General features: G+C 39.8%; 1 protein-coding gene across 4 annotated transcripts in view; it reads right to left on the reverse strand.

Moving 5' to 3' along the window:
• Positions 1-27,499, reverse strand: part of ARHGAP6 (Rho GTPase activating protein 6) — a 402,522-nt gene that overhangs the window by 104,952 nt on the left and 270,071 nt on the right. For 3 of the 4 annotated variants that reach the window (XM_077296704.1, XM_077296707.1, XM_077296706.1), the window contains exon 2: positions 11,272-11,431. In XM_077296704.1, the coding sequence (XP_077152819.1) occupies positions 11,272-11,431 (160 nt within the window). Of the gene's footprint in view, positions 1-11,271; positions 11,432-17,976; positions 18,015-27,499 lie in introns of those variants that run through there. The other variant, XM_077296705.1, reaches the window with a different exon arrangement.

The following is a 27,499-nucleotide window of genomic DNA, read 5'->3' on the forward strand; positions in this document are numbered from 1 at the left end:
ATTCAATGTACACAATAGGTAGTAATCTAAAGAGCGAGGATAGGTTTGCACCTAAAGTACCTGGTGTCTGCTAGGATCATCATTTAATAGCACCCAAGGATGTCATTGAGAGGTGATGAGAACTGAACTCTGACCCAAAAGTGCAGGGTTTGTGATCCAGAACCTTGCTAAAAAGGCACTGAGAGAAAAAAACAGTCCAAAAGCACTTTACTGAGCGGGCACCATCTAATTATAATGAGTAAGGGGATCACCATCTGCATACTATATATGGATACAACCACACAGAACAAAGTGTATGCATACAAATTAGGATCACCACATCAATTGTAAATTACAAAAATATATAGTCTTTGAGAACAACACACAAAAAACATTTAAAAACACCTAAAAACCCACAACATAGATGAGGGTATTGGGTCCACATTAATTACAGGTAAATACCAACAAAAAACACAAACTACACAGCCGATATACAATAGAATATATATCACCATAAATGTATTATAATTGCCAACCATTGTCTAATATACACATGCTGTATTACAAAATATATACGTATATATCAATAACCAAAACAGTCTAATTAATGAAAGTCCCCTGTACAGATGCCAAAGGCAGGCATAACAAAATAAGGGAGGTAAACTCAATCTGCATAGGTAAAATGAAGATGTGACAGGCACTGCCTATTTCACAAGGTCTAGGCCCCTCAGCCCTATAATCTTACCCAACCTAGCAGATAGTTATTCCCTCAGGTTTTGGTACTGTTGGCTTGGTGAATCAGATCGGCCGTGTGGGACCAAAAGAGAGAAAAAAACAGGTTGCACAAATGTCTAATGACTGGAAGTACCCAGGACAAAACGGTGTTAGACCGAGTAATACTGGGCGACCGAGCCTTTATCCTAATGCAGATTTAGCCAACGGTCCACACTGTCCTGTAGCTACAGGCTGCAGCGGTGTCCTATGCCATGGCACTATATGGCATTATTAAGCACTCTTAATTAGTCTAGGATATTGTCCTTATCGATATCTTCTCATATGGTGTTTTGCCACAGTGCCTCCACAGACATTGATCTGGTCCTTTTAAAATAACTATTTTCAGTCAGCGGAAAAGTGTAACTAAGAATATAGCTTGTACATGACATGTAGGCGTTTTACATTTGCATTTCTACTTTATAGACATGGTGACTAATTAGATGAATATTAAACACCTTCTGCAATTACGTAATAATGCTGATCTTCATCAAAAGACTTTAAAATGTTAATGTTGTGATCTATACATTCAGTATATACAATATGGAGGTTAATTATTCACTTTTAAGTTGTTGTTTTTTAACAATTTTATCTTTATCTGCCATGTATAAATTTTATTGTGTATGTAATTGAAAATATCAAAAGCACTAAAATTGTTTATTACAATGAATAATTTGTTTGTATTCATTTTATTGTCTGTGATTTGGCAGTATTTGGTTGAAATGATAAATTAGAACATTGATATTTTGCTTCCTGTGTTTAGTCTACAATGTGGGTTTACATATTCATTTGTGGATTTTCCTATTCCCACAGTTCTGCACACTATCATTTCGCTTACTCAGTGTCTCGCTTCGACACAAAGACCGAAAACTATGACATAACGATTGGTTTTAGAGCAGCAGATATCAATCATAACTCATGAATTGGAGCTCCATTCACAGAGAGCTGCACGCCACACAGTCTTCGCTCAGTGCATAGTGATCAGCAACTGTAATCACGAGCCGGTACTGACTGACAGCAAACTCTAATGCTGAGCCGGCTGTCATTCACAGCCGGGGGCGTGGTTATAGCCACTGCTCAGTAAATGACTGAAAGCCCAAGGCTGCCAGGAGGATTAAAGTTAATTTACTACCGGCAACAAGGTAGCTTTATGACAGGTTCCCTTTAACCCCTTAGTGAATGAGTAAATATTAAGCTTAATAGCCAGGTCAAATTTTTAAAATCTAACCAGTGTCACTTCATGTGGTAACAAGTCAGGAAGCTTCAACGTATTTCAGTGATTCTGAGATTGTTTGATCATGACATATTGTACTTTATATTAGTGATTAATTTAGGTCGATTTGTTTTGGTTTTATTTGGGAAAATATTGGAATGTTGGCAAAAATTTTGAAAAGTTCGCAATTTTCAAACCTTCAATCTTTATATCCTTAAACCAGGTAGTCATACTGTACAAAATAATTAATAAATAACATGTATATATACTTTACTTTTTAGTTGCAGTTTCTATTTTTTTCAGTAAACTTACAAAACCTGTTTCTTTAGGGACCTATTCAGATTGAAATAGACTTTGTGGGGTTCATATACTGGACAGTGTCCAAAAGTGATAGCAGTTTAAAAACCTCACCCCTCAAATAGTGCTGTCAGGAAAAGTTTTAACCCCTTTCTGACCTCGGACGGGCTAGTACGTCCGAGGTCAGAAGCTCCGCTTTGATGCGGGCTCCGGCGGTGAGCCCGCATCAAAGCTGGGACATGTCAGCTGTTTTTAACAGCTGACATGTGCCCGTAATAGGCACAGGCAGAATCACGATCTGCCCGCGCCTATTAACTAGTTAAATGCCGCTGTCAAACGCAGACAGCGGCATTTAACTACCGCTTTCGGCCGGGCGGCTGGAAATGATCGCATCGCCGACCCCGTCACATGATCGGAGGTCGGCGATGCTTCAGCATTGTAACCATAGAGGTCCTTGAGACCTCTATGGTTACTGATCCACGGTAGCTGTGAGCGCCACCCTGTGGTCGATGCTCACAGCACACCTGCATTTCTGCTACATAGCAGCGAACATCAGATCGAGTGGTGCCAGCTTCTAGCCTCCCATGGAGGCTATAGAAGCATGGCAAAAGTAAAAAAAAAAGTAAAAAAAAATGTGAAAAAAATAAAAAAAATATAAAAGTTTAAATCACCCCCCTTTCGCCCCAATCAAAATAAATAAATAAAAAAAAAAAAAAAATCAAACCTACACATATTTGGTATCGCCACGTTCAGAATCGCCCGATCTATCAATAAAAAAAAAGCATTAACCTGATTGCTAAACGGCGTAGTGAAAAAAAATTCGAAACGCCAGAATTACGTTTTTTTCGGTCGCTGCGACATTGCATTAAAATGCAATAACGGGCGATCAAGAGAACGTATCTGCACCGAAATGGTATCATTAAAAACGCCAGCTCAGCACGCAAAAAATAAACACTCAAACGACCCCAGATCATGGAAAATGGAGACGCTACAAGTATCGGAAAATGGCGCCAATTTTTTTTTTTTTTTTTTTTTTTTTGGAAAGTTTGGAATTTGTTTTCACCACTTAGATAAAAAATAACCTAGTCATGTTAGGTGTCTATGAACTCGTACTGACCTGGAAAATCATAATGGCAGGTCAGTTTTAGCATTTAGTGTACCTAGCAAAAAAGCCAAACAAAAAACAAGTGTGGAACTGCACTTTTTTTGCAATTTCACCGCACTTGGAATTTTTTTACCGTTTTCTAGTACATGACATGGTAAAACCAATGATGTCGTTCAAAAGTACAACTCGTCCCGCAAAAAATAAGCCCTCACATGGCCAAATTGACGGAAAAATAAAAAAGTTATGGCTCTGGGAAGGAGGGGAGTGAAAATCGAACACGGAAAAACGGAAAATCCCAAGGTCATGAAGGGGTTAACCCCTTCCAGTGCTACACAGGAATGAATGCAATGTCAAATAAAAAAAAAAATGTAGTTTTTACTCTAACATTTTGCTTTAGCCTCAATTGTTTCACTTTTACAAGGAGTAGAACATGAAAGCCAACAACACAATTTGTTACCTAGTTTCTTCTGAGCGTGCCGATACCCCACATGTGGTCAGAAACCTTTATTTGGACAAACAGCAGGGCTCGGAAGAGAAGAAGCACCATTTGAATTTTAGAACACAAATTTGGCTGAAATAGATTGTGGGCACCAAGTTGCATTTGCACAACCCCTAAGGGACCCAAATAGCAGAAAAATCCCACAATTGACACCCATGTAGGAAACTACACCCCTTAAGGGTTTTTTCCAGGGGTATAATGAGCATTTTGAACTCACAAGTACTACATAGAATTTGATAACATTTTAGTTTGACATATTAAAAATTGTCATTTTTTCATGCTAATGTTGCTTTAGCCCCAAATTTTTCATTTTAAGAAGTACTATGAAAAAGCACACCACACAGTTTGTTACCTACTTTCTTCTCAGCATGGCAATACCCCACATGTATAGTACAGACCAAAAGTTTGGACACACCTTCTCATGTAAAGATTTTTCTGTATTTTCATGACTATGAAAAATGTACATTCATACTGAAGTCATCAAAACTATGAATTAACAAATGTGGAATTATATACTTAACAAAAAAGTGTGAAACAACTGAAATTATGTCTTATATTCTAGGTTCTTCAAAGTAGCTACCTCTTGCTTGGATGACTGCTTTGCACACTTTTGGCATTCTCTTGATGAGCTTCAAGAGGTATTCACCAGGAATGGTTTTCACTTCACAGGTGTGCCCTGTCAGGTTTAATAAATGGGATTTCTTGCCTTACAAATGGGGTTGGGACCATCAGTTGTGTTGTGCAGAAGCCTGGTGGATACACAGCTGATAGTCCTACTGAATAGACTGTTAGAATTTGTATTATGGCAAGAAAAAAGCAGCTAAGTAAAGAAAAATGAGTGGCCATCATTACTTTAAGAAATGAAGGTCAGTCAGTCCGAAAAATTGGGAAAACTTTGAAAGTGTCCCCAAGTGCGGTGGCAAAAACCATCAAGCGCTACAAAGAAACTGGCTCACATGAGGACCGCCCCAGGAAGGGAAGACCAAGAGTCACCTCTGCTTCTGAGGATAAGTTTATCTGAGTCACCAGCCTCAGAAATGGCAGGTTTAACAGCAGCTAAGATTAGAGACCAGGTCAATGCTACACAGAGTTCTAGCAGCAGACACCTCTCTACAACAACTATTAAGAGGAGACTTTGTGCAGCAGGCCTTCATGGTAAAATAGCTGCTAGGAAACCACTGCTAAGGACAGCCAACAAGCAGAAGAGACTTGTTTGGGCTAAAGAACACAGGGAATGGACATTAGACCAGTGAAAATCTGTGCTTTGGTCTGATGAGTCCAAATTTGAGATCTTTGGTTCCAACCACCGTGTCTTTGCGATGCAGAAAAGGTGAACGGATGGACTCTACATGCCTGGTTCCCACCGTGAAGCATGGAGGAGGAGGTGTGATGGTGTGGGGGTGCTTTACTGGTGACACTGTTGGGGATTTATTCATTACTGAAGGCATACTGAACCAGCATGGCTACCACAGCATCTTGCAGCGGCATGCTATTCCATCCGGTTTGCGTTTAGTTGGACCATCATTTATTTTTCAACAGGACAATGACCCCAAACAAACCTCCAGGCTGTGTAAGGGCTATTTGACCAAGAAGGAGAGTGATGGGGTGCTACGCCAGATGACCTGGCCTACACAGTCACCAGACCTGAACCCAATCGAGATGACTTGGGGTGAGCTGGACCAGAGAGTGAAGGCAAAAAGGCCAACAAGTGCTAAGCATCTCTGGGAACTCCTTCAAGATTGTTGGAAGACCATTCCCGGTGAATACCTCTTGAAGCTCATCAAGAGAATGCCAAGAGTGTGCAAAGCAGTCATCAAAGCTAAAGGTGGCTACTTTGAAGAACCTAGAATAAAAAAGACATATTTTCAGTTGTTTCACACTTTTTTGTTAAGTATATAATTCCACATGTGTTAATTCATAGTTTTGATGCCTTCAGTGTGAATGTACAATTTTCATAGTCATGAAAATACAGAAAAATCTTTAAATGAGAAGGTGTGTCCAAACTTTTGGTCTGTACTGTAGTCAAAATGTTCTGTTTGTATACACAGAAGAGCTTGGAAGGGAAGAAGTGACATTTGGTATTTAGCATGTAAATTTTGCTGGAATAGACTGCAGACACCATGTCTCATTTGCAGAGCCCCTGAGGTACCAAAACAGCAGGAACCCCCACAAATGACCCCATTTTAGCTTGTTGAACTCAGAAGTGATTCATAGAACTTTTTAAAATGTGGATGTGAAAACAATTTTTTTTTCCGCTAAAATGTTGTTTTAGCGCCAAATTTGTAATTTTCATAATAGATAATAGGAAAAAAAACAGACCCCATAATTTGTCACACAATTTCTTACCTGTTTGGGCACGTGGCAGCGCTTGGAAAGGAATGAGTGCCATTTTTTAGCTTAAATTTGTCAGATAGATTATGAATGCCATGCTGCAATTTGCAAAGCGCCTGACATGCCAAAACAGCAAAACTCCCCCCTATGTGTGACCCCATTTTGGAAACTTAATAACATTTAAATGTGAAAATAAAAAATATTTTTTTCCTCCAAAATTTAGCAACAAATTTATAATTTCCATGAGGGGTAAGAGAAAATGGACCCCACATTATACAATTTTTACTGAACATGGCAGCACCCGATATGTGGTTGTACACTACAGTCTGAGGAAACTGAACGGATGGGAAGGAGTGCTACTTGGTTTTTAGAACGTAGATTCTATATGAACAGATTGTGGGCTATATTAGCCCAGCCCCTGAGGTGCCAATACAGCAGAAGCACCCCACAAGTGACCCTTATTTTTAAACTACACCCTTCAAGGAATTAATCTAGGACTGTAGTGAGAATTGTTAGCCTACAGATGTTTCACAAAACTGAATAACTTTTTTTCCACTAAAATACTGTTTTAGCACCAACTTTATAATTTCCACCAGGGTTAATACTTTGTTATGCAATTTTAAAAAAACGTGGCAGTACCCCATATGTGATTGTATACTACAGTTTGAGCTCACGGCAGGGATCAGATGGGAACGAGCTCTACTTGGCTTTTAGAACGCAGATTATTTTAAATAGATTGTGGGCTCCATTAGCTGAGCCCCTGAGGTCACGACATCAGCAGAAACCCCTCCAGGTGACCCCATATACGTATCTTCACTGCTTATGGATTTCATCTGGGTGTGTATTGAGTATTTTGAAGCCAGATGTGCATCACACAATTTCCTAACATTGGGATGTGGAAATATAACATTTTAGTGGTAAAAAGGTCATTTTTGTATTTGCTGCAAATTTGTCAGTTACACAAGGGTTAATATGTGAAACTGGACCCCACAATTTATTGCGCAATTTCTCCCAAACACGATGATGCCCCATATGTCATTAGAAACTACTGTTGGACCACAAGTCAGGGCTGAGAAGATAGAAGCGCTATTGACTTTTTAAGCACAGATTTTGCTAGAATAGTTTGCGGGAGACATTTTAGGAGCTTTTAAGGTGGCAGAACAGCAGAATAACCCCCAAAGTGATCCCATTGTGAAATTGCACTCCTCAATTAATTAATCTATGGCTGCAGTCACTATTTTGTAACATGCACACCTTGGTCTATTCTGGAGAATTGCAAATATGCCAGTTTAGTGCTCATCTATTGTGCCCCCATACAGTATAAAGCCACCATATATTGTAGCGCCCCCATACATGGTGCACAGCTTGTGCATTTGACAACACGCACCTTGTAAATTGCCAAGTACACACTATCCACTACAATAATGCCTAGCATATGACAGCTTACTGCAGTTTAGGCACAGTGGGGTTTAGCAGGGGGCTTTAGAATTGGTAGAACAGAACTAACTGGATTTTATTTGAGCGGGTGGGAGCCATGTTGCTTTTCAAGAGACTTTGTTCTACCAGTAACATGAGAACCCCCTATTGTTCCAGTGACAGATGATGGACCCGAGTGGGTGCGGTTTTGTGCAGGATAAATTAGGAGTTTTATTCTTAACTTTTTACGATATACAACTTTTTTTATGTCTTTCAGTAAAAGGCTGGGATCACATTCTACACTGAGCGCTTATGTCAGGGTTTCTATGTGAATCAGACAAAAATGTGTTTCGGTCGAAACTCCAGACGGAACGACACACTATGGTGAGGATGAATGTCACTTTGGAGTCTGTTTGGCGTCTTCTGTGGTATCACCTTTTTTAGGCATGTACAGATCTGTGATCAACCACACTTGTGCATTAAAAGACTCCTAAAATGATGGGATACCACCGGAAAAGAGACCAGAGTCCAAAGGACTCCATGTACTTCATAAGTGAGTGGTTCTGTCATGAATTTTGTCCGAATTACGGTTTTGGGGATTTATACAGAAACCCTGATGTAAGTGCTCAGCGGAGAGCGCAGGATAAATGTGAAATGAGCCTTATTCCGATTTTCTGGAGGCAAAATGAACAAATAGACAGAAGCACAAGCACAGTTCTTATTTTTATTCTTGCACAGTTCACTGTGCAGTATAAGTGATAACATGGATTTATTCCTTGGGTTGGTGTGATTACAGAGATACCAGGTTTATATAGTTTTATTTTAGGTTTTGCTGCTACCACACACAAAAATGCTTTTTTTTTTTTAAATAAATACCGGTAGTTGTTTGGTCCCCATATTGTGAGAACTGTACTTTATTTTATGGCAAACAGAGCTTTGTGATGGCTTATTTTTTGTGCGACGAATAGCAGATTTGTTTGGTACCAACCTGGGGCACATAACGTTTTTTGATCACTTGTTATTAAGATTTTTTCAGACACAGAATGAACAAAAAACAGTAACTCAGTTATTGTTTTTATAATTTTTTTGTGCTGTTCACTGTGCGGTAAAAGTGATCAGACCAATTTGTTCTTAGGGCCAGTGCAATCACAGCGATACCAGATTTCTATAGTTTTTTTATTCTTTGCTGCTTTTACACACTACAACAATATTTTCCAAAATTGAATTTACTTTAGCTTTGTCATATTCTGAAAGCTGGAACTTTTTTATTTTTGTACTTAATGAGCCATATTAGGGCTTGTTTTTTTGCAGAACAGTTTGGCACTTTTATTTCTGTAATTGTTTTTTTTCACACATATGGCTTTTTCATCACCGTTTCCTGAATTTCCTGAACTGTCAGTGCATTTGAGACCCAGCTTATAGCAGGATCTTACAGGCCACCGTACCCTGGGGTCATCAGACGACCTCAGGGTATCATCGCAATGATCAACTCTGCGATGATGATGATCCTGCCATAGGGGTCTTTTAACCTTTTAACCACTTAGATGCTGCAGTCGTGATTGACAACAGTATTTAAGGGGTTAATTGGCTCTGATAGGCTCCAAAACCGGTCGGGGTCAATTCTGTAGGGTGTCAGCTGTCATGTACAGCTGCCATTCGCAGAAATTGCACTCACGAGGAGGGCACTATTCACTTATTCCGACAGCCATTTTAAAACGATGATCTGGAATAAGGAACTTTAACAATCGCTGTTTTAATACGCATTATCGATCATGAAGGGATTAAAGTAAAAAAAGGTATATCAAATATTTATCCTGAAATCTCTCACACTGACATTTGTCTCATTAGTATGTAGAAGGGCTTGAATTGGCTGCACAAAACCAACATTTCCCTTTTCAGCAAGAGAAAGATTTCAAAGTAAGAAATTGTTCTTTTTTATAGGATTAATCTACAGGTTAATAGAGCACCAATGTTGTCTTGCCACCTTACGGAAAGCACAGCTACATGGGAGAAGATGAACTGCACTCTTCCCGGTAGCAGCCGGTTTTCAGTCATGGAGTCTGCAGAAGTACAGAGGAATAAAGTAAAGTTTCTCTCGGTAGACGGGCTTTCAGTAAGGCAGCAGGACAACATTGGAACGCTATTAACCTTCAGATTAACCATACATCTGCAGGTTAATATTTTATGTAACAGGTAAATAACCCAAAGCCTACACATACAAATAATTGCAACTAAATACCGTACTTGTCTTCTTATTTGAGAAGTTCATCTCATTCCACTACACAGAATTGTGTCTGTACAAGAACTGTTGATTTTAGGTTGTGGCACATCATCTGTATTTTCAAGTTTGGACTTTGAATCGGCTAATCCAAAAGGATAGAATTTCTTCTGCTTAGGATTATTGTCTTGCTGCAAATCGAGTTTTCAAGAAATATTTGAACATTTTCTTCCGATGCTTTTTAAAGGGAGTCGGTAGGCACAAATTAACTGTTTTGTCCACCCCACATCAGCTTGATGCTCCTTTGGAGAGGCTAAACAGCAACAGTGCACTGCACATTCCCACCTACTTGCCTTTGATCTATCTCTGCGCCCTTTTCTTACTGTAAAGCCAAAGCTGTTAATCAAAGAAGAGGAGGGTGAAGATAGATGCAAAACTAGAACAGTAGAATACCTATGCTTTTGGATTAGCCAAAATAAAATAAAAGCTGGAATGACAATCAGCGCAATAATGCCTTTCCGGTTTATAAGGAAAATGTAACGTAGATTCACAACCCCTTTGTTAGTGTGTTTGAATAGGCTGCTGCAGATCCACCAAAAATGTTAGGATGCAAACTTTATCTCCAAGTGGATGTAAACACGCACTGCCCGAGATCCAATATACGATGAGAGGCCAAAAAAAAAGCATGGATGCGTTATTCATTAGCTCTTCATCAGGACAAATCACAATGATGGATTCATTGTGGTGTGTCCTGCTGAAGAGGTATGAATACTCGAAATGCGTTGAGAAATAAAAACCACATCAATACGTTTTTGGTCTCTTATCGTATATTGGATCACTGGCAGTGCGGATTTACATCCACTTTATCTCCAAGTTTGCATCCTTTGGATTAGCCTAGTCTAAGTCCAAACTTGACAATACTGTGGTACAACCTAAAATCAGCAGTTCATGGGTGCAGTAAATGCCTGTACTAAGTTTGACCAGTCTTTTAGTGCTGCCAGACTCCTGATTTGAGGTCATGTAGCATGGTCTGTAATGGATTTAGTGGTGGGGATGCAAGATGGCTGGGTTAGAGGTCACAGGTATGGTGCTAATCTCCCGTGCAATGACCCCAGCACTGGTCACAGGTCATACCTAGAGCAACCTCTCATAATAGTTAGTGAACATTCCTATTCCTATGGCACACGCGGATACTGTAATATATGTAGTATACCTGAATGCTGTTATCAGCAGCTCCCATGAGCAAGTACAGAAAAACAAAAATTGTAACATGATGAATGAAAATCAGATTAGCAGAATATAAATGTATATCAATATCTAGTTTTAATTTGTAAAATATATATAAGATACGGTACATTTAACAACAAATAATAATTAGTGTTACAAATGGTTTGTTAGAAACATCATTAAGCACCAAAAACAGGAGCAATCCCAACATTTACCTTTGGGAATGGTGATCTGACAACCCAAATCAAAATCTTGCTGCAGACGATAAAAGGCAACTTCCTGCAGACGGGCACGCTCCAGTTCAGAAAGACTTTGTATGGGAACCGATTTCAGACGGACAGTTCGGCCAGACATACTGTTCCATGTAAAATCACCCTATTGGCAAATAAAGCAGATATATATTGTTTAGTATCTTATTAAACACCAGCACGATTTAAAAGTGTTTGTAACTATTGCTAAAGGAGAGCAACATATATTAAAAACATGAATATTTATTTACACTGCATATGACCATCTGAACCTTATGTATGATCAATAATCAATGTAAAAGGATCCCACTTGCATATCATTTATGCCTACCGTCTGCATAGGAGCCCAGATTAAAAAATAAAGTGTCCCTTAAACATATACTGAGACAGTTTTTACAGCTGGACTCTGCAAAAGACAGTAGTATAAGTTGCGGCTTCCTTTTCACGGTATACAACCACAAATACTCGGGGGTTATACTCTTCATGGAAGGCAAACGCCAGATGTGTGACTGAGCCGAAATGTGTATGTGTAAACATAGCATGTCATTATAGCTAATGCTCACATCACGGACATTTTTTTATTTTTTATTCATGCATATTTGAAACGTTCAGCACTTTTTTTTTACATGAATAAGAATCGTTGCCCCTATGCATCTTCACAGGCCAAAAATGTCTCCTTGTATAAGTTGAAGGAATTGCTAATATAAACAAAATTAAAAATATTTCAACAGTAGAAGTTTGCAATACATTCAGAGTTTGATACTTGTAAAACAAAATGTTTATGAATTTGAGTAATCACGTTATGCAGAATTTCTTAAAGAAGCACTCCTCCCATCAAAATTTTTATCCTCTTAAAGGGAATCTGTCACCCCATTTTAGGCCTGTAAGCTAAGGCCACCGCCATCAGGGGCTTATCTGCAGCATTTTATAATGCTGTAGATAAGCCCCAGATGAAACCTGAAAGAGAAGAAAAAAAGATAGTATACTCACCCAGGGGCGGTACCAATGCGGTCCGGTTCAATGGGTGTCGCGGTCCGGGTCCGGCGCCTCCCATCTTCATATGATGATGTCCTCTTGTTTGCTTGCGTTATTCATTAGCTCTTCATCAGGACAAATCACAATGATGGATTCATTGTGGTGTGTCCTGTTGAAGAGGTATTAATACTCAAAATGCGTTGACAAATAAAAACTGCATACATACTTTTTTGGTCTCTTATCGTATATTGGATTTCTGGCAGTGCGGATTTACATCCACTTTATCTCCAAGTTTGCATCCTTTGGATTAGCCTAGTCTAAGTCCAAAATTGACAATATTGTGTACAACCTAAAATCAGCAGTTCATGGTGCAGCAAATGCCTGTACTAAGTTTGACCAGTCATCTTGCGCTACCAGACTCCTGTTTTGATGTCATGTTGCATGGTCTGTAATGGATTTAGTGGTGGGAATGCAAGATGGCTGGGTTAGAGGTCACAGGTATGGTGCTCATCTCCTGTGCAATGACCCCAGCACCGGTCACAGGTCATACCTAGAGCAACCTCTCATAATAGTTAGTGAACATTCCTATTCCTATGGCACACGCGGATACTGTAATGGATACAGCATATCTGAATCCTGTTATTGGCAGCTCACATGAGTGAGCTCAGAAAAATAAAAATTATAACATGATGAATGAAAATCAGATTAGCAGAAAATAAATATATATCAATATCTAGTTTTAATTTGTAAAATATATAAGATACATTTAACAACAAATAATAGTGTTACAAATGGTTTGTAAGAAATAAATGCAGCCGCACGCTCCGCTCCTGAGTGACGGCGGCAATGCCGGGTATTAACATGCGAGACTCGGCCGTATTTCTTGCATGTGTGATCCCGGCCTTATGAAAGCCAGCCAGTGCTGGATTTCAAAGGAGGATCACAATGACAGGCACGGGGGTCATCAACAGACCCCCGACTTATGACAACCCATCGGTGCCCGGCGATCACATCACAGGCGTGCCAACGTTAGTGTGGAACGACAGTGCCCCCCTGCCGGCGCTTGTTCAATGCTCAGCTCTATCTGTGACTGTTAAAGACACATGATGGCTTATTAAATTAGCCATCATGTGCGGGGAAAGAGGTGGGCTTTACTTGAATGTCAAAAGTCACAAAGGCGTTAATACGGCTTCATTCTGTAGCACCAGAACCTAGTGCATTTGTCTAGAGACTTTAAATATTTTGGGGAAAAATTAAGGAAGGCTTCAGTGCAGTTTTGTTCCCTAAAACATCCTCACTGGAAGTAATTCTTGAACATAAGAGTTGGCTACTATGTTAAAAAAGAATGTAATGTACATTATTTAAATATTCTGTGTAATGCATGCTAGAATTTATTTTTCTTAACATCTTACATACAGGCAAAATTTTCTTTAAAAATAAACTCAAAACCTTAGTGTAAGCAGTGAAACAGACCATTTTGTTTAAGTGTTTAGATAAAGTATGATGACTTGCCAGAATTGGGATTGAGATGAGACCCACAATACATGAAAATTATTATGGTCCGGCACAAGAGATGTTAGAAGCCAGAGGCTTCTATGAACATATATAATGTGTCTACAGAAAGGAATACATTTCCTGTGGTTAATGGAAGAATAACATTCTTGAACTATGCCCATGTTTTCATATTATTGGACATTTTAGAAATCTGTGAGAAGCGTATTCTGCATGGTAAAAAGTCAGACTGTTTATCCAAGTCTTCAGAATGTACTGCAACCTACAAAATTCACACCTACTAGAAGTAATCTTAACATGAAAACATAGCTTAAACCTCAAAGTACAAGCAATGCAGTAGGAAAAATGGGAGCACAAAATCTTTCATGAATTATGTTGTCCTGACAAATTTAGGAATAGATTCACTTACCGTGTATCAGATATTGAGTTCAGGGGAATCAATAAGCCTATAGCAAAATGTGGACTATACTTGGACAATGTCAACCAGAAATCAAACAAATAAACAGTCATCGCTTATATGTTTGGGGAAAGAGGCAGAAACATGCAGACATATTACTGTGTAATGACTAGAGTTGATGAATTTTTTGGAGTGGAATTGTATTTTCTTAGAATTTTACCAAAATTTGTATTCTCAAGAATATAATTATTTTTGCAGTTTACTCAGCAAAAATTCAGCAAAGTGTGTCTAGCCTCGGCCACCATTTTCAGAACCATAAAGCTCTAAGTAAACAGTTTAAAAAAAATTGATACCTCACCACTCACCAGTCTGTGCCGTCATGGACCAATCATAGTATTAATGTCATAGGCCTATTCAGAGATTGAATCCAATACATTAATTGAAGGGGCCAAAGATTATGGAGGAAGGCGAAAAGAAGAGGTGTGGAAGACTGGCTAGGAGGCTGCTTGCAGGCCAAGTGAGCAGTGGGGTAATTGATTTTTTTTTCCACTTACACTCAAGTCTGGAACACTGAATTTGGATAGCGAGGATTTTTTTCCAGCTGCAAAGTTTGAGTCCACATACATTTTAATGGAATTTGGGTTCTGGTTCAAGTTGGGGTAAAGTTCTGGTACCCAAACTGAAATTTGGACTACTTCAACGGGTCCGTTCATCCTTACTGCTAATCAAATTTCCTTTTTAAAATTCGGATGATTTCCTTGATTTGAATCCATGCAGATTCGATTATCTCTAGTGATGAAACGCCTACAGTTGGATTACGCATGCCACCTCAATATCCCTAACACTGCTGATTTCTGTATATTGCTTACAAAAATGTATATTGAAGCAGCTAAAACTACACACATGGTCAAACATAAGACTCACTTTATAAATAAACAAATGTCCTAATGAATATGAAAATATTCCAAAATTGGTGTGTCATGGAAAACACTACACATTATTTATCTAGCAATATGAGCCAAAAACTGTTCGCATGTACAGAAGACTATTTGCTAGACAATATTCCAGAACCTATTTCATGCCCTCTAATATTCCAATAATTCAAAATTTTATAGGACCATTGATTTAAGTCTTTGTTCACATCTGTGCTAGGAGTCCTAAAGGAACAGAAAAATGGAACTCATACTCATGTACTGGTTTCATCACATAAGGAACAATCCAAAGGACCTATTAGAATGAATTGGTGATGATGAACTTTTCTAACGGAGCATCCAACACAGATGTGAACCAAGTCCTAAAAAAAAAATAATAATTCAGTCTACATATCGATATTGCTAAGATGAATATAACAAGTTCAATAAAACATTTATTTGTTTAATTTGTCAGGCAAAATATGACAGCAAAAGCAATTATTTTCCTGAAATGATGGAAAACCATTGAAGACTAGTACCGGTTTGTGGACACCCCTTGCATGTTCTTAAAGCATTTGTTCATCTGTATATAAACTCACAAGTTACACAAAGATAAAATATATTAAATTGAAGAAAAATGTTGAATTGTAAAATGTACACTTTATTATGCATTACTTATTGATCGCCATTATATTACATAGCGGTTTACATACATTATCATCACCATTCGCATTGGGGCTCACAATCTAGATTCCCTATCAGTATGTCTTTGGAGTGTGGGAGGAAACTGGAGAATCCGGAGGAAACCCACGCAAACACAGGAAGAACATACAAACTCCTGGTGGATGTTGTCCTTGGTGGGACTTGAGCCTACAGTGCTAACCACTGAGCCCCCGTACTGTACTATATTCCATGTAGGTTTTCTTACTCTGTTTCATTAGGAGGGATGTTCGTGATGCTTGTGAAACTGTAAGCAAACAGCAATTGGAAAACATTTTTTTCCTTCAGAAAAAAAATGAACTTGAAAGAGCTGTGAACCTTCTCCATGACAACATGAAATTTAGGTCATACATGAAGCTAATGAAACATCAATAATTAAAACAATATTAACAGCCACAGCCTAAAGCTAAAAGTAGAGCAAATGATTAAAGCTAAACAAAGACTGCATATTTCTCTTTGTATATAACTCCTGATTAGCAATATTTTGTCAGACTAATGGTCCAGATGCGAGAATATACCAATGTTCTAGCATATAATTTATATAATAAGGTGTTTGTTAAGCAGCGCAACAATACTCTATTAATAATAAGTATGGACCAGTAGATACTGTACATATTCAATGAGATATATCTCAGAAGCCAAATTTGGAGTCTCATAATTAAAAAGGATAGGAAAAGATCTACCAATATTGGCAGCGCGATTTATGAATTTTATCTACCGTATTTGCCTCTTCTAAGAATAGCAGGTGCTGTCTACTTGCTGGAACTTTAAATGTTGGTAATCTGGTACTCAAGGGGTCCTAAGGAAAAGCATTTTTCTCCTAACTCACTATCTATTTAGTCCTGTAATCCAAGCTATTCTCTAATATACTTAGCTTTAAAAAGGTCTTACTATTCCCCAACTATACAACTTAACTGCTTTTGTATTGTTTTCCCTACTTCCTGTCTGATTTTGATTCTCACTAGTGCATGCTGCTTTACTCAAACGAATATCTAGCAACGAAAAAAGAACCCAAATAAATGTCCAATGTTCAAATAAAGAATAATGTTTATTCAGTGACACAAACCATAGGGACGGGTGGGAAAATACCAGAGAAAGAGGGGGCAACGTAGGGGACAATAATTATTGTAACTCAATACAATGTGGCCAAAATGTTATACCATAATTATATTATCAAAAAAATTAATCAAATAGTCATTATGCCACAAAACTGAAAATACATAAAGATCTAATCACAAAAAGGGAAGTAGATGTGAAGAATGTATACAGGCATGTAAAGAGTTAAAATAAAATACACAGGATCAATCATATAAGGGGGCTATAATAGAGCCGACAATCGCAAAGCATATGTATACATCCATAGCTGAAATACACCTGAATAAGTACGCTCAATAGCTATCCAGTTTATTACCTTATGCCTGTACATCCAGAGTTCCCAGGATGTGCCCTGCCCCGACGCACGTTTTGGCATTGTCTTGTATTTATCGTTGATTTTCCTATTTATCTATCCATTTTGATCTATGTGCACTTTGCCTTGGGATTTGTGTATTTACTCAAACACCGCATCATCAGGGGGCACAGTCTGTGCTCACTGTCATAGCCCCTTGCTCCCTCCCTGAAACAAAGAGTCATCAGTGATGCTTGTTTCAGGGGAGGTGCTGTCCCTGATGTGTTCCCGAGTGCCTCCCTTGTGTACAGCACTGTCCCTGAGTGTCTCCCCATAGGCAGTCTCCCCCAATGCCCTGTGATAGGAGCGCAGCATCTGGTCTGTTGTCTGCAGCTTCTCCCAACCATGATGATGCTTCATTTGCGTATCCCAGCATGCACTGGTGATTCTCAAATGAATCAACAATCAGATATGAAGTAGAAAAAATACAAAAGCTATTAGATAGCATAGTTAGGGAATAGTGGAATTTTTGTTAAAGCAAGAATATTAGAAAATAGCTTAGAATTAAGGGACTAAATAAATAGGGAGTTATGAGAAAAATGCTTTGCTTTCGGATGACCCCTTTAAATGTAATTATATGTTGCAAGTAATGTCACCTTCAATTATTTATAAAGAATCTACAAGATAATAATCTATGCAGATGCCTACTAAATACTTAGAGGTTGTCCACTTTATTTGTGGAAAATGAAATAAGGAAAAAGCATACTTACCTCCTGGACCATTGATGCTCCTCTGATTTGAGCATTGTGTCCACTTGCAATCTCATAACATTGTTTATGTCATGTGAGCACTGAAGCGGACACTGATGGGCTGCATCCTTCATAATCCATCAGCGCTCACCTGACGAAGCACTTGGTGTGGAACAAATGACGGAAGGTAAGTATGTTCTTTTCCTTTTATATTGAGCACTGTGGAGGCATTGAATAGGGGTCATCCAGTAGTCTACAATGCCTTTAAGAATACAGAGTGCATAAGACATAGCATATCTATTGCAAGAAAACACCAGTACACAGGCAGAGATGCTTACGTATCCAGGGCCTTCAAACAATTGCACTAACCAAGGTGCAGTGGACCCAAATAAAGATGGCAAATACACAGGTGCAATAATACTGATAAGGCAGCCACCCTACAATCAGGAATTGGCCGCTTGGTGCACCTGTGCAAACAAATAATCTGTATGTGGCATATTCACACGGAAATGCAGAGCATATGGCTCAAAGCCTATTAATGACGCCATATAGCGGGCTAACCATTGCTGACTGTAATGCATCCTGTGTGAACAGAGGCCACAGTATACAGAGCTATCTAGGGCCCAGCTGCACCATGAAAAAATATAAAGTGCACAAAAACATAACAATGTATGCAAGGTATTGGTTGATATTATGGCCACAATACTTAAGCTGGCAACCCACGTCAAGGGTCCATCTTTGCCATCTTTATTTGGGTCCGCTGCACCTTGGTTAGTGCAATTGTTTGGAGGCCCTGGACAGGTAAGCATCTCTGCCTGTGTACTGGTGTTTTTTTGTCTAGAATAGTGGAGCTTTTTCCTCTTAGGGTATGTGTCCACGTTCAGGATTGCATCAGGATTTGTTCAGGATTTTTCATCAGTGTTTGTAAGCCAAAACCAGGAGTGGAACAATTAGAGGAAAAGTATAACAGAAACATATGCACCACTCTTGCATTTATCACCCACTCCTGGTTTTGGCTTACAAATACTGATGAAAAATCCTGACCAAATCCTAATGCAATCCTGAACGTGGACACATACCCTTACGGTGTTTTTTTCATATCTATTGCAACCCTTAGACAGCAAGGACCAGAATCATCCCTGACAAAAAGTGATTGAAGCTACAGAAGCTAACGTTTTAGCTGTAGAACTAGCTGTAATGTCAAGGGCACATCAAGATATCATTGTCTCGTGCCTTGCTCATGCCAGTACCTATGTCTATCTAATCTATGGGTCTGCACACATTAGTATGTTTCCATAGACTTCGTGTCCGTGTGCAAAACACGCTGTCATGTCCTTTTTTTTTTTTTTTTACGTCAACACATTCATGTGTCATCAGCGTGACACGCACCAGCATCTGGTGAAAAGCAGTACAATTAGCGCTGTACCCAGGCACCGGGTGCTGAATCCAGCAATCATCATTGTAGTCTGGCCAGCAAGACCAGGCGATGCTGCTGAGAGTCGGCGTCAGCACCTGCCGTCTATGTTGGAATCTGTTTCACTGTTTTTGGCTTTCCCTATGGCTAAACTGTGATGTCCTTTCACTATGCGGATTGACTACCTTCAGCCACATTTATTCATTTTCATGTGGAAACCTCTACAGTAATTTTGATGAATCCTGGGGTTTCAGGACCAAGATAATGCCATCAGATAGCATTTATGGAATTATTAGTCAATATTAATTAAAATATTGTGTATTCCATTGTTTAAACAGTAACAAATTAGTATAAATAGTCAATTTCTCCTTTATCCATGTATTTTACTGCTAATCAATGGAACTATCCATTCTTCCATTAGTCTTCCATTATTAGCTTTAGTTAATAAGCCTATTTTCTAAATTATCTCTGGAACCTGGGAAGATATTGCGGGGTAACCTATGTAGTGCACCTTTGATCTGTGGAACAATCACACTGTGGAAGGAAACATAATATCTCTCCGTTTTACTCCTTTTAAGTTCTAGTAGACACATTTGGCAGTTGGAAACAGATGAAAACCGGATCCACGTTTCAGATATGTTGTAACACTGCCATGTGTGTAGAATACTCTGACACTGACATCACAAGATCAAAAGCAGGTCTTAGGTCCGATGTGCATTATTATTTATTATGGATTTCAGATTATTTGTAACTATTTATAGTAGGCAAAATCAATGTCTACAAATAAGACGGTTATTGAAATTCATATATGATACTGTGTTTATATTAAAATAAAGCAGTTTGTTACGAAGCCATTTTCAGACAGATAGCAGTCCCCAATCATTTTAAAATACCCAGCAATTACACTAGTAGACACATGCTCCCTAGAACTAGTGGTATCCAACTCAGTGGACAACCGTTCATTCTAAAGTTGTGCACGGCTTGGCTTCTTTCAGTAGTATATAAGAACAGTAATGAAGAGGACCCTTGTGCCACATCAGCTGAGGTGTCCTGCTAGAAAAAATAATATAACCATTTCTTGCCACAAAGAAACCCATTTAAATAATATATCATCTTTACTCTAAAGAACCTGGTCTGTTTAAAGATGACCGGTCACCATGTCACAAGTGGCCAGGTTTTGCTTTTTTGATCCCAAAGCTCCTCTGCATATTTCATACTTTTTGTTTTGTAAATCCACCATACAGTCCCAGAAATGTGGGCTTTAATATTCAGTGCAAAGTTTGATGGGCATTACTAAGAGGCGTGGCTCAAAAAGTAATAAAGCAGAGGAGCCTTAAGCCCTGCCCACAGAGAACGCGGGGCTTCAGATTCATATGATATATTTAACTTTATCAGCTAAATAACTCTATTACACGTTTCATGTACATGCACACAGGCACTTATCTTACCTAATACTATAGGATCATACTTCTTTGATCACCTGCAATTCTGCTTTCTTTGTACACATGTACTTGTGAATCTTCCATGATTAGCTCACCTGCCACATACACGCATATAGTTACATGTATGTATCACATAGTTTTCCTAAGGTGTCTGTTTGTCTTTTGGGGTTTGCTTTAATTATTTTGCATATACATATTCTTAATGAATCCATACAATAAAATGTAACTTCTTAAATCATTCTTGTGATATATTTCATCTCCAGCACAATCTTTTTTTTCTGTGGTTATTTAATTATTCTTGTGCCACATGGGGAAGTGCTATACCTTTAGGGTAGTTGAGATATACTGTATTGGTGCACAATACAATACTCAGGGGAGAAGCGGGAATAAAATAAAAGTCTGGCCACTTTTCACCTGGTGACAGGTCTTCTTTACAGGAGACTCTCTAGCTGCAGACCGTTTTACACACACATGCATGATGCACAATAATTAGTCATGCAAATTTTATTAAAGTGCTGTAGGAAGAACATTCTCTCTAGTGTCACCTACTGGAGTCCATAATGACAACAACTACCAAAGTTTTATTTTATTTTTCACATAAAATAGCGGTTTATTTGAGCCATAAGGGTCACCATCCTCAACGGGACATGATTTATAGTAAAGTTAAACATAGACATAAGGAGAACAGTATCTGACTTGATTGAATTGCATTTTGCACAAACCTTTAATTTATACAGCTTTATTATTTAGGCTGCAGATATTGTCTATGTACTTTTCCTTACTTAGACCTTAACAAGACCCCACACAATAAAAACGTGGGTGGTCTAACTGCACAGATAGGACAGCGTGAATGATTTGCCCAGCAAAGGCATTTATTGTGTATCTGAACTCACGTTGTGTTTTATCCTTAAAGATATGGTAAAAGAAGGTAGGGCAAAGTCATCCATAGTCAGAGCGGACTGAAATTCTGCAATACTGAGGATTTTTTATTATGCTAAAGAGTTTATTAGGATGATAGAAGATTAACCCCTTCACCCCCGGAGCTTTTTCCGTTTTTCCGTTTTCGTTTTTCGCTCCCCTCCTTCCCAGAGCAATAACTTTTTTATTTTTCCGTCAATTTGGCCATGTGAGGGCTTATTTTTTGCGGGACGAGTTGTACTTTTGAACGACATCATTGGTTTTAGCATGTCGTGTACTAGAAAACGGGAAAAAAATTCCAAGTGCAGTGAAATTGCAAAAAAAGTGCAATCCCACACTTGTTTTTTGCTTGCCTATTTTGCTAGGTTCACTAAATGCTAAAACTGACCTGCCATTATGATTCTCCAGGTCACTACGAGTTCATAGACACCTAACATGACTAGGTTATTTTTCACCTAAGTGGTGAAAAAAAATTCCAAACTTTGCAAAAAACAAAACAAAACAAAATTGCGCCATTTTCCGATACTCGTAGCGTCTCCATTTTTCGTGATCTGGGGTCAGGTGAGGGCTTATTTTTTGCGTGCTGAGCTGGCGTTTTTAATGATAGCATTTTGGTGTAGATACGTTCTTTTGATCGCCCGTTATTGCAGTTTAATGCAATGTCGTGGCGACCAAAAAAACGTAAATCTGGCGTTTCAAATTTTTTTCTCATTACACCATTTAGCGATCAGGTTAATGCTTTTTTTTTATTGATAGATCGGGCGATTCTGAACGCGGCGATACCAAATATGTGTAGGTTGGGTTTTTTTTTATTGATTTATTTTGATTGGGGCGAAAGGGGGGTGATTTAAACTTTTATATTTTTTTTATTTTTTTCACATTTTTAAAAACTTTTTTTTTTTACTTTTGCCATGCTTCTATAGCCTCCATGGGAGGCTAGAAGCAGGCACAGCCCGATCGGCTCTGCTACATAACAGCGATCATCAGATCGCTGTTATGTAGGAGAATTGCAGGTGTGCTGTGAGCGCCCACCACAGGGGGGCGCTCACAGCCACCGGCAATCAGTAACCATAGAGGTCTCAAGGACCTCTATGGTTACAATGGAGGAGCATCGCCGACCCCCGATCATGTGACGGGGGTCGGCGATGCGCTCATATCCAGCCGCACGGCCGGATGCGGTAGTTAAATGCCGCTGTCTGCGTTTGACAGCAGCATTTAACTAGTTAATAGCAGCGGGTGATCGCGATTTCACCCGCCGCTATTGCGCGCACATGTCAGCTGTAAAAAACAGCTGACATGTCGCGACTTTGATGTGCGCTCACCGCCGGAGCGCACATCAAAGCGGGGGTCCCGACATGTGACGTACTATTCCGTCACATGTCGGGAAGGGGTTAATAAAGATGGGTGAAATTATTTGAGTGGAAATTAATTCTACAACAATCCACATTCTCAAGATTTTTTTTGCAATTTGCTCCGAGTGAATAATTCAGAATAGCAGTCAGTTCTTCCCGCTATTTTGCCGAACTGTAGAGGGCCATAAAAACGTTAAAGAGCAAAAAATACTAATATTCACCTTACTGCTCATCTGTCTTGGCACCCTGCTGCCTTTGGGACACACTGCCCATCGTCTAGTTATGACGCACCGTGACCTCTGAGGCTTGGTTGTGGCTAGAAGTTCTGGTCTACAGTGAAAACATAGAAGACGCCCTGAGGTCATACGGCGAGCAGAGGACACCGGAGGTAGCGGAGGTGCCAGGAGAGGTGAGTGGTGACAATTAGGGTTCTCTTTTATTTTTTACATGTTACATTTATAATACTTTGGAGTCTGGAGAGACCCAATGTTAGGGCTAGCGGAACACACCAAATAATAAGAAAGATAGAGTAAGGTGCGTTCGCAACCCAGGGTCCACCGTGCAGAGAAGGAACCTGCTGCCAAGTAATGACGGACTATATGGCGGTACAATGTGGATACACACACGGGTTAACTTCACCCTGTGTGAAGGAAGCGAACCCTGTTGCGTCACAGGGCCGCGGTACCGCACCAAGAGCGCAAGCAAGGAGTCTCAGAACTCAATCCCAAGACACAGGATTTGAGTTCATATAGACCTCTTGCGCTCGACACCGCAACTGGGGTGTCAGAGTGAAAGAAATAATAATAAAGATGCACGAGAGTGCGTGCGGTGCCGCACTGGTGGACGCCACTAACCACCCAGTCTTGGGTCAGGAAAGCGCAGTGAAAGCGCACGGCGCCGCACTGGCGGTCACAGCAATTAGACGCTGTTTTGTGTGTTACATGTTGATGGCTAAGTCGGGCGCTAGATAGCAATCATCCACCTTACGTGAGCAGTCATACACAAGGGAGGGGATAATTAATGAACGACTTTCACTCATCAACACACACACGTTTACAAGTTTACACTAGCGCATGGCCGTGCGGTCATGCGAACCTTTTATAGCTGCAGCATGTACAGGACCTTCCCAGAAGGACCAATGAGAGGCTGCCACAGAAGTTGAGCACCTTCAGGACCTTCCTGGAGGACCAATGGGATCTGCTGCAGTATCTGAGCATGTGACCCTCGATCTCCAACGGGAGATCTTGCCCTGGGCATGCTCAGAAGGGGAAAAGCAGGACTTAGTCCCAAAAGCATCTGCTCGCCGCTGCCCAGCACTGGCTTCAATGGCAGAAGCTGGAAAAGCAGCAGTAACCCTATGCACAGAGTGAGACTGAGCAAGACGCTGGGACCGACGTCTCCGCTGAGCAGACTCCACTGCGGCTGGAGAAGAATGGGAGACCGCAGCAGACATGATTCGAGATTCCCCCTGTGCAGCGGCGGGAACTCGACTCCTAACATTCAAGACTTAAATAGGGAACATTCGCATTAGCAGAGAATAACTTCGCTGCTAATCAAATTTCGGCATAAAATCTGCCTGAGATGATGTATTCGAATTATGTCAGACCTGCTCATCTCTAGAAATGTAGAAAAGTATGCTCTAAGGATCATTTGTTAGTGAGCATAGCAGTATATGAAGCCCTCATTCATTTACAAGCTATGTGAATAAGACTATTAACGAGTACTGGGGGTAGTCATACTTCAGTAGGTCACCCAGCAGTAATCATACATATGCACATAGGCCAGTACTTGTACTAAATCTAAAGTGACAAGGCTCTGACCTATTCCCAGTATGCGGAGAGTAACTCCCACCTTGGTATATTTGGCCACCATTAGCTGATTGCTTTACTTCTGGAAAGCTGCCCAATGAATGTTCTGGAAATATTTTCAGAAATATTTGGTTTATAACGTTTGAAAGATGAAGGAGCACTTCTTAATCAACAGGTCCAGGTCATATATACAGAATGTCAAAAGGAAGGGAGACGCTCCGAGCACTTTTAGTGGATTTAGGAAACACCATCTTCATATAGAACCTAAACAAGAAATTAAGCTAAAACGTCTACAGATTGTCCAATTTAGAACTCACATTATCTGTTCGCTATTTGAGAATTTACACAGAAAAGAGGACGGGGGAAGTCCTCTGGTTACTACTAGGATTACCCTCTAGTGTACAAATTACAGTATTTTAAGATTTTTTTTTAGAAAGATAGTAACTAAAAGCATTAAAAGCAGAAAAAGATAATGTAACATAATATTTGTATTTAAAGGCTATGCACACCTTTGCACTGTTTTTGACTGTTCATTTACTAAGTTCACAATTAAGCAACTACATAAAATAGTCTTAGTTAACATTTTCTGGCCATCTAGTCTGTTTTTAAAATTCTAACACACTTGTACAATACTTTTGTCATTTTTGGGCATAAAAGTATTTACATTAACACAAATCCACAAACACATGTTCCTGGATCTGACAACTCTCTATGCTTTCCCCTACATTTTATGGGGGTTCTATGTGGTAGATCACAGAGAAGGCTACGTTCACATTTGCGTTGTGCGCCGCAGCGTCGGCGACGCAATGCACAACGCAAATGTGAACGCATGCACAACGCAGCGTTTGGTGACGCATGCGTCCTTTTTTTGCTTGATTTTGGACGCACAAAAAATGCAACTTGCTGCGTCCTGTGCGCCCTGACGCGTGCGCCGCAGCGACGCATGCGTCACAAAACGCAAATGCAACGCATGTCCATGCGCCCCCATGTTAAATATAGGGGTGCATGACGCATGCGGCGACGCAGCGGCGCCCGACGCTGCGTCGCACAACGCTAATGTGAACGTAGCCTAAGGGGTGCACCCCAGTTATTAGGAAGGGCCGCTGACTGAGGTTGTAGATAGGGATGGAACCATGTCAGCCTTCATGAGCGTTATAAGCAGAAATCCCTCCAGTAATAATGCCGTGCTGATACATGAGACCTCAAATCCAACATGTATTACTAAGAGAATCACCCCAACATGAGTAAAGTCCCAAACTAAAAGCAAACTGAAAACCAGAGTTTATGGAAATTAATCAAGAAATAAAGATTGCAACCTGAAATTTAATACACCTTTTTAAACTAAAGGAGCTGTTTTCTTTCAAGTATTATTCATTTTTTACTGCACCGACGAGTCTCTGCAATGTATGGCAGTGACTGCGGTCCTGATGTCACATCGACGGCACAGCAACGGTTCTGAGCTAGTCGATCCATTTACACTGGAATGTCCCGATCAGAACCGATGAGCTCACTGATTGGTGATGTAAAGGTATCAAAAGTGATGTCATAGCCGCAGCCAATGCCACATACCACGAGCTGCAGCGGAGAATTCCCCAGTGGACCCGGCCAAGGTGACTACAGAGTGTTTTGTTTTTTTTAAAACCAAGAAACAGCAAGGGACAAATTCTATTTCAAATAGGAACAACCCCTTTAAGATAATCTTTAATATTTGCTAATATTTTTCTATATTAAAAGTATCCATGGTCTTTTTTTTTTTTTTTTTTTTTAAATAAAATGCCATGTTTGACATTCCTTTTAAAAATGTTACTTTTTAACAAGATGTAAATTATGCAGAGTAATATGCAAGCCTGTGGCTGCGACATATATTTGGCTCCATAAATATTTTCACAGTGCCAGAAATTTCAGATTTTAGCCAGATATTTACCTTAAAGAGGCACTCCTATCAAGTTCTTATCCTCTTATTTTATTGCAGCCATCATATTATACAGTGTGTCTGTAAAGTCATGGTGCACTTTTGACCAGTCACAGAATGTATTTATAGTTTACATTTTGGTGCCCTTTCTCTGGCCCAATCATATCAGACCTGTTCATGAGGAGAGATAACAAGAACCAATCAAACAACACAAACTCATTTAAGCTGTTGCTGATCCCCTAGCCAGATTAACCCCTGATAAACTGAACTCTGCTTAATACACTGCCAGGTCTGTGACATCATGCAACCACAAGCTTATGCCAGCTGTGTGGTTTTCCATGCCAGTCGAGATGTGGACGGTACAGAGGAAAGTTCAGTGTGTTCTGTGGCACGCTAAATTCAAATCCGTGACCAAAGTGCTACGTGAATATTGGCACGTTTATAACAAAGCGCCACCACATAGGGATAAGCAGATGAAGGAAACTAGCAGTTTGGTGGAGAAACCCCGTGATAGGCACTTTATTTTTCACGGAGCAGTCTGTGAAAGCAAACAAGTATCTTGACATGTTGGACTTGTATGCAGTGCCACAATATCCAGAAGGTGTCATCTTTCCACAGGATGGTGCTCCTGCCCCCTACGCCACCACTGTTCGTGAGTTTCTGGATAGAACATTTCCCTGGCGATGGATAGGCAGGGG

Source organism: Ranitomeya variabilis, chromosome 3 (genome assembly GCF_051348905.1).
Source record: "Ranitomeya variabilis isolate aRanVar5 chromosome 3, aRanVar5.hap1, whole genome shotgun sequence".
In the NCBI taxonomy this organism is placed as follows: domain Eukaryota; kingdom Metazoa; phylum Chordata; class Amphibia; order Anura; family Dendrobatidae; genus Ranitomeya; species Ranitomeya variabilis.